Here is a 7,743-nt window from a genome sequence, read left to right as displayed (position 1 = left end):
AAATTTGATGTCAATGACAACCACAACAATACATGCGCTTTAATGGGTCTATGTTTCCATTTTGATATGAAAAATCAATGTGAAGTATCAGTCATCTCTCAGTTTCTCTACATCAATTTTTACACAATTTATTCTGGTAGGAAGAAATGATTCATGATTGACTCACCAAAAAGAAAAGTGTCCAGGCTTTTGTTGGGCAAATACTCATAGACAAGCAATCTTTCGGTTCTTTCGGTGCAACATCCAAGCAAATTCACTAGATTTCTATGTTGAATATTTGCCACGAGTTCCATTTCATTCTTAAATTCTTTTCCCCTGTGCAGACATTGCAGACAACTTTTTCACTGCTATCTGATTGCCATCTCTGGTCTTTCCCTGAGAATTTAAACAAACCCACATCGGTTTATTGAAATATCTTTGTTATTTTTTCGGATCCCAAAAAATATAATTTAGTTGTAGGATACAATATACTCATACCTTATAAACTGGGCCAAAGCCTCCCTCTCCAAGCTTGTTATTGTCATTAAAATCCTCTGTTGCTCCGATCAAAGTTTCTAAGGTGAACGAAATTTGCTCTTTTTTTAAAAGCTTCCTCTGTAGAACATCTTATTATCAGAGAGAAACGAGTAAAGTCAGAGTTACATATTATGCTAAACCAGATATTTTAGAGGTAAGACCAGAAAACAATAGTAAATGAATCTACAGTATCACCTTCATTCTCCCTCACAAGGGTTACTGGCTTCCTCGAAACTGCAGATTTAAATTTCCTTAGGATTGCCAAGGAGCAGCCAGCGAAGATGACTATCGAGCCTATAATAATCCCTAATATCATCCATAACCTTCCTGATGACTTGTCTGCAAGACCTCGTTTTAATTGTTATGGTAAAACTTCTGTTACAAAATCAAACAAGTTATAAAAGAATGAAAATTTAGAAATATTAAAAATAGGAAAATTTGGATGACTATCTTACTTGATCTCATAGGGGAAGGTTCATAAACAGGACTCTTGGTTATGGAGGGCGGTATACTTGGAGGAAGAGAGGGCGGTATACTTGGAGGTGCAGGTGGATCAACAAAGGGATAAATCTCATATCTTAGCGTGCAACTTCCTGACATTGCGTGGGCGCCTTGTTTAGTATAGCAACAACTCTCCAGAGCTTCCTTCTCCTGCGAGAAGCAATTTCTACAATCCTTGATAGATATGTCTCTCCAACACTGTACTAGACCGTAAACCTGGCCCGAAGCCTTTTCATTTCTCATTGTAGAAGAATGCTCACTTTTTCCTGAGAAAAATCCCATACTTGCTGGAAGGCAAGCTTTATCAATCAGATCTGACAGAAGACCGAATGTTATGCGCTTGGAAGCTGCAAGATTCCCTTGTGTGACATCCTGTGTGTTCTCCAGGAAAGCAAAGTTGGTATCTAATGTTGAAATGAAATTGGAGTTGTCATAGCGCAAGAAGCAGTTATGCATCCATACTTGCCCACCTATGTCGTTGCCGCAAACTTCTTGAATAGTGCTATTTGCCTCCATTGAACAATTTGAGCATTTCGCTGCTGATATATTTCCCATACACTGTAGCAGGCCATAGACTTTATTGGGAGAATGGCCACGGTAAGAGGTGTTAAAGCCTGAACTTTGAGGTGCATTACGAGACAGATCATTGATAACTCGTTTTAAGTTTGTGGAATATGCACTTCCCTCTTTATAAGTTGAGGCATTATTGCGGACAGACCGTCGGTACTCACAGAGAACAGAAGGGAAAATCATCAGGAACAGCAAAGGAAAAAACATTGTCTCTCTGTAATCGTTGGGGAAGGTGGAGTTGCACCTTATTATCTACTCCTTATTACGTAATAATTTACGAACAAGAAAACTCTGATTGGCTGATCTTTATTCAGTTGTAAAGGCATTATACTTTTTATTTTGTACAAAACAAAGTTATGGTAAAATTTCAATAATAAATCAAAATGAACTAAGTCATGGGTAAGTCATTCACATAAAGACAAGGGAAATGGACAGCTGTAAGTATTCCAAAGCGTGTTTGACTTGGTATAAGTGGTAAAAGTTAGTTTGTGGATATTAATGGGGTGGAAATAGGTATTCAAAATGTGAGGTGCATTAGCTCGGAGTAAAGATAAGTGATACTTTTCACAGGAAGATTTTTCATAGAAAGGGACATGTACCACAAAAAATGCAATGGTCAATATACGGGAATGCTTTGCTTTCACTTCAGGCCTCTGCTGTTTGTTGAAATGATTAATTATGTTGACGAGATCGGGGTTGAAGGTGTTGATAAGTGATGTTGCTCTAGCATGCAACTCCATGCAACTCTAGTTTGGACATGAAGCTATCCATTCATGACCATGCATAAGCTATTTTTAGTTAATAGTTTTTTTGTTTATTCATGCAAATAAAGCATGTACTCCAGCATGCATGAATCCTTAGGACTATTTTTAGTTTTGCTTTTTGCATGAGTTTGTTTTTAGTAAATAAAGCATGTTGTGCATGCACTTATTGTATTCTTAATTTAGGGAGTAGTTTTCTTTTTTTAGTTTGAGAGCCTTAGTAGCTTTCCATGCAAAGCTAGGAATATATTTAGAACTGCAGTTATTATTTATTCTTCTAGACTGCAAATTCTTTATATATACAGTCTCTATGTAATTTTTTAATTAAGCTTCAATAAAGATATTGGTGTTTTCTTCTTTTTGCTGTTATTGTTTGCTAATCAGTTGGTTTAGAGAGGATAGGTCAGGTTCAAAATTCTACAAGTGGTATCAGAGCAAGTAAAATTGTTTTGGGTTAAAGTTTTATTGTTGGAATTTCAACAAAGTTAATCATGTCGAATTCTAACCATATGCCCGTTCCAGAATTTGATGGGAATGATTATGATTATTGGTGCATTAAGATGCTGACCTTTTTGATTGGAAAAGATTTGTGGGAGATTATTGAATCAGGTTATGAAGAGCCAACTAATTGGAATGCCCTTACAGCCAATGAAAGAACAGCAAGAAAGGAAGCAAGGAAAAATAATGCTCAAGCTTTGTTTCACATTCAGATAGCTCTTGATAAGAGCTTATTTCCAAGAATATCAGGAGCAACAACTGCCAAAGATGCCTGGAAGACTCTACAAGAAGCTTACCAGGGTAGTGATCAAGTTAAAGTGGTCAAGCTTCAGACATTGAAGCGAGAGTTCGAGAATTTGAAGATGCAAGAAGCTGAAAGTATAAGTGATTATTGTGTCAGAGTCAAAGATGTGGTCAATAAAATGGCTACACTTGGAGAAATTGTAAGCAATGAAGTTTTGATAAAAAAGGTGTTGAGATCTTTGACACCCAGATGGAATCATGTAGCAATAATCATAGAAGAAAGAAAGGATTTGACAAAACTACAGTTTGATCAACTAGTTGGATCCCTGATGTCTCATGAAGAAAGATTGAAAGATTCTTTTGAAGGTGTAGAGAAAGCATTTTCCTCTAAATTGCTAATCACAAAAAATGAAGATGCAAGCAGCAGTAGTGCCAAAATCAATCAAGGCCAAGGTAAAGGGCAAAGCCAAAATTCTTCAAGAGGTAGAGGAAGAAGTGGCTCAAGAGGAAGTGGTGGTTTCAGAGGAAGAGGTAGAGGCAGATTTGATAAGAGAAATGTTCAATGTTACCACTGTAACAGGTATGGCCACTTTGAAAGAGAATGCAGATTGAAAGAAGGTAAAAGTGCTAACTATGCTCAAGAAAGTAGTGACAATCCTCCTGATCACTTATTTTTATCTTATGCCAAGGGTGAAAATACTAGTAAAGATGTTTGGTACCTAGATTCTAGATGCTCTAACCATATGACAGGGAATGAGAAGTTGTTCTCAACAAAGGATGGAAGTTTCAAATCCAAGATCCAGCTTGGTGATGATAAATCATTAGAGGTTGCAGCCAAAGGAGCTATGGAGGTCCAAACAAAAGAAGGTATAAAGAGTATTCATGATATTTATTATACTCCACAATTGAAGCACAATTTGTTAAGTGTTGGGCAGCTATGTGAGAAAAATTATAAAGTAGTCTTTGAGAATAAGACTTGTACTATCTATGATAAGAATAAGGATAATAGGGTGATCACTGTTGTTCCTATGACAAGAAATAGGATGTTCCCCTTGAGGTTTGGTGAACATAACAGCAGTTTGACAAATATGGCTTATGAGGATTCAAGTTGGTTATGGCATCTCAGGTATGGGCATTTAAATTTTCATAAAGTTTCTAACCTCACATGCATTAGTTTCTGGTTTGCCCAAGGTTGAGGAACACAAGGAGGTTTGTGAAGGCTATGCTAAAGGAAAGCATGCAAGAGAAAAGTTTCCAAAGGGCAATGCATGGAGGGCTCATCATCCACTTTAGCTTGTTCATTCAGATATATGTGGTCCTATGCAGACTAAGAGTTTGGGTAAGTCATCATATTTCATCACTTTTATTGATGATTACTCACGAAATTGTTGGGTATATTTTTTGAAGGCCAAAGATGAAGCCTTGGATACATTCAAGAAGTTTAAATCCCTTGTAGAAAATGAGAAAGGGCGCAAGATCAAATGTTTAAGGACTGATCATGGAGGAGAGTTTTTCTCAAAGGCTTTCCAAAGTTCTTGTGATTTTAATGGCATCAAGAGGCAACTTACTACTGCATACACACCTCAACAGAATGGAGTAGCTGAAAGGAAGAATCGTACTGTGGTTGAAATGGCAAGGTGCATGTTACAAACCAAGGTATTGAGCAATTCTTATTGGGGAGATGGAGTTGCTACAGCGGTGTACATCCTCAACTGTAGCCCCACCAGTGCACTAGAAAAGATGACTCCTTATAAAGCTTGGTATGGTAAAAGGCCTAATGTTAATCATTTCAAAGTTTTTGGTTGTTTGGCTTATGTGCATGTACTGGATCAGAATAGATAGAAGTTAGATGCAAAGAGTGAGTCATGTATTTTTATTGGGTATAGTGAGAAAAACAAGGCTAATAGATTGTATAATCCCCTCACTAACAAGCTTATTGTCTCAAGAGATGTGATTTTTGATGAAGGGGGAGTTTATGGTCATAAAAAAGGCCATGTTGAGAAGCCAAAATCTATTTTGAATGATGATATAATTGTTGATATTGATCATGAGCAGCCAACTAATGTTTCTATATCCAGTGGTTTAACTCCACCAAGCAACCCTTCATCAAGTTCTTTAGTACCAAGTTCAAGTCCAGCTTCTTCTCCAAGTTCTACAAGGAAAGTAAGGAGATTGAGTGATATCTACCAGAGGAGTGGAAATCAAATACATGAAGAAAACCCAGTAGGTGAAACAGTGAATTTTGCTTTATTAGCCAAGGCTGATTTTGAACCATCATGTTTTGAAGATGCATGTATTAATGAGGTTTGGGTTAAAGCCATGGAGGAAGAGATGGATTCCATTCACAAGAATGATATTTGGGAGTTAACAGAACTTCCACATGACAAAAAAAGGATTGGCACCAAATGGGTCTACAAGACCAAATTTAACAGTGATGGGAGTGTTGAAAGACACAAAGCGAGATTAGTTGCTAAAGGCTTCACACAAAAGTATGGAATTGATTATGAAGAGACATTTGCACCAGTAGCAAGACAAGAGACCATAAGAATGCTGATTTCATTAGCAGCTCAAAAGAAGTGGAGCATACATCATATGGACGTGAAAAGTGCCTTCTTGAATGGGTACTTAGAAGAGGAAGTGTATGTGGAGCAGCCATAAGGTTTTGAAGTGGAAGGAAAAGATAATTATGTCTACAAGTTGAAGAAGGCTTTGTATGGCCTCAAGCAAGCACCAAGAGCGTGGTATGCTAGGATTGATGGATATTTTCAGGAGAATGGCTTCTAGAGAAGTAAGAGTGATCCTACCCTTTACTAAAAACAAGAAGGTACTGATATTCTCATCATAAGTTTGTATGTTGATGATCTTTTGTATATGGGTAGTTGTTCTAAGATGAAAGATGAATTCAAAGCTGCTATGATGAAAGAATTTGAGATGAAAGATCTTGGTCTAATGAAATATTTTATAGGAATGGAGGTTTATCAAAGTAAGGATGATAATTTCATTTGTCAAACAAAGTATGCACAGGATATGCTGAAGAAATTTAATATGTCTGATTGTAACCCTGCCTCCACTCCAAGTGCTCATGGAGATTTGTTATGTAAAGATGATGGTGCTGATTTAGTTGATGAGACAACTTACAGAAGTATTGTGGGGAGCTTGATGTTTCTAACCCACACGAGGCCAGATATTGCTTATTCAGTTTCACTTGTTTCAAGGTATATGACAAATCCATCTGAAATACATATGAAGATAGCCAAGAGGATTTTGAGGTATGTGAAAGAGAATTCAAGTTTTGGTATTCATTACTACTCTTCTGAAAAGTTCAATCTTGTAGGCTTTAGTGATTCAGATTGGGGAGGTAGTATGGATGACCGTAAATCTACATCTAGAAATTGTTTTTCTTTTGGTTCTGGTTTGATTACCTGGAGCTCGAAAAAACAAAGTATTGTTGCCCTCTCATCTACAGAAGCAGAGTATGTTGCAATTACCTTAGCAGGTACACAAGCCCTTTGGCTCAGAAAAGTTTTGGAAGAAATTGGAGAAAAACAAATTCAGCCTACAGTAATTTATTGTGACAATGTGAGTGCCATCAAGTTAGCTAAGAATCCGGTTCATCACAGCAAAACTAAGCATTTTGATTTGAAATATCACTTCATACGAGATTTGGTGCAAAAGAAGGATGTCGAATTGAAGCACATCAACACCCAGGATCAGCTAGTAGATATATTCACCAAAGCGGTTGCGAAAGCTCAGTTTATAGCACTACGAGATAAGATTGTCAGCCCTCTCAGCATCAAGGGGAAGTATGTTGATAAGTGATGCTGCTCTAGCATGCAGCTCCATGCAACTCTAGTTTGGACATGAAGCTATCCATTCATCACCATGCATAAGCTATTTTTAGTTAATAGTTTTTTTGTTTATTCATGCAAATAAAGCATGTACTCCAGCATGCATGAATCCTTAGGACTATTTTTAGTTTTTCTTTTTGCATGAGTTTGTTTTTAGTAAATAAAGCATGTTGTGCATGCACTTATTGTATTCTTAATTTAGGGAGTAGTTTGCTTTTTTTAGTTTGAGAGCCTTAGTAGCTTTCCATGCAAAGCTAGGAATATATTTAGAACTATAGTTATTATTTATTCTTCTAGACTGCAAATTCTTTATATATACAACCTCTATGTAATTTTTTAATTAAGCTTCAATAAAGATATTGGTGTTTTCTTCTTTTTGCTGTTATTGTTTGCTAATCAGTTGGTTCAGAGAGGATAGGTTAGGTTCAAAATTCTACAGAAGGGACGTAAAATCGGAAAGAGTGTAATAATAAAATAATCAACTCATCAACCTCAACTTATGTTTACGATGGTCTTTTTAATCTTTGCTAATCATAACCATGGTTCTTCTATTGAGTTTGATCATCTAATCTGTCATTTTTACAATTTGTTTGTTTCTCTTTGAAGGGATGTAAAATCGGAAAGAGTGTAATAATAAAATAATCAACTCATCAACCTCAACTTATGTTTATGATGGTCTTTTTAATCTTTGCTAATTATAATCATGTTTCTTCTATTGAGTTTGATCATGCAATCTGTCATTTTTACAATTTGTTTGTTTCCCTTTGAAGAAAGTTGTTGGAGATTGAATTTTTAGAGTATTTCTA

General features: G+C 36.4%; 1 protein-coding gene across 1 annotated transcript; it reads right to left on the bottom strand.

Moving 5' to 3' along the window:
- Positions 1–300: 300 nt before the first annotated feature.
- On the bottom strand, positions 301–1,794 carry LOC131875221 (cysteine-rich repeat secretory protein 38-like). Its single transcript, XM_059219287.1, has 4 exons — positions 972–1,794; positions 704–855; positions 478–594; positions 301–375 (listed from the first exon to the last, which is right to left on the bottom strand). Exons 1-4 carry the CDS (start codon positions 1,792–1,794, stop codon positions 301–303), a joined length of 1,167 nt encoding a protein of 388 aa, XP_059075270.1.
- Positions 1,795–7,743: the final 5,949 nt, after the last annotated feature.

This window comes from Cryptomeria japonica, chromosome 4, assembly GCF_030272615.1.
Source record: "Cryptomeria japonica chromosome 4, Sugi_1.0, whole genome shotgun sequence".
NCBI lineage: Eukaryota > Viridiplantae > Streptophyta > Pinopsida > Cupressales > Cupressaceae > Cryptomeria > Cryptomeria japonica.
This window is presented reverse-complemented; position numbering and strand designations above follow the sequence as displayed.

Coding starts and splice junctions, on each gene's coding strand:
- LOC131875221 (XM_059219287.1), bottom strand. CDS start 1,794: ATGTTTTTTCCTTTGCTGTTCCTGATGATTTTCCCTTCTGTTCTCTGT. Junction 856..971: donor ACCTTCCCCTATGAGATCAA/GTAAGATAGTCA, acceptor GAGGTCTTGCAG/ACAAGTCATCAGGAAGGTTA. Junction 376..477: donor GCTTTGGCCCAGTTTATAAG/GTATGAGTATAT, acceptor TTAAATTCTCAG/GGAAAGACCAGAGATGGCAA.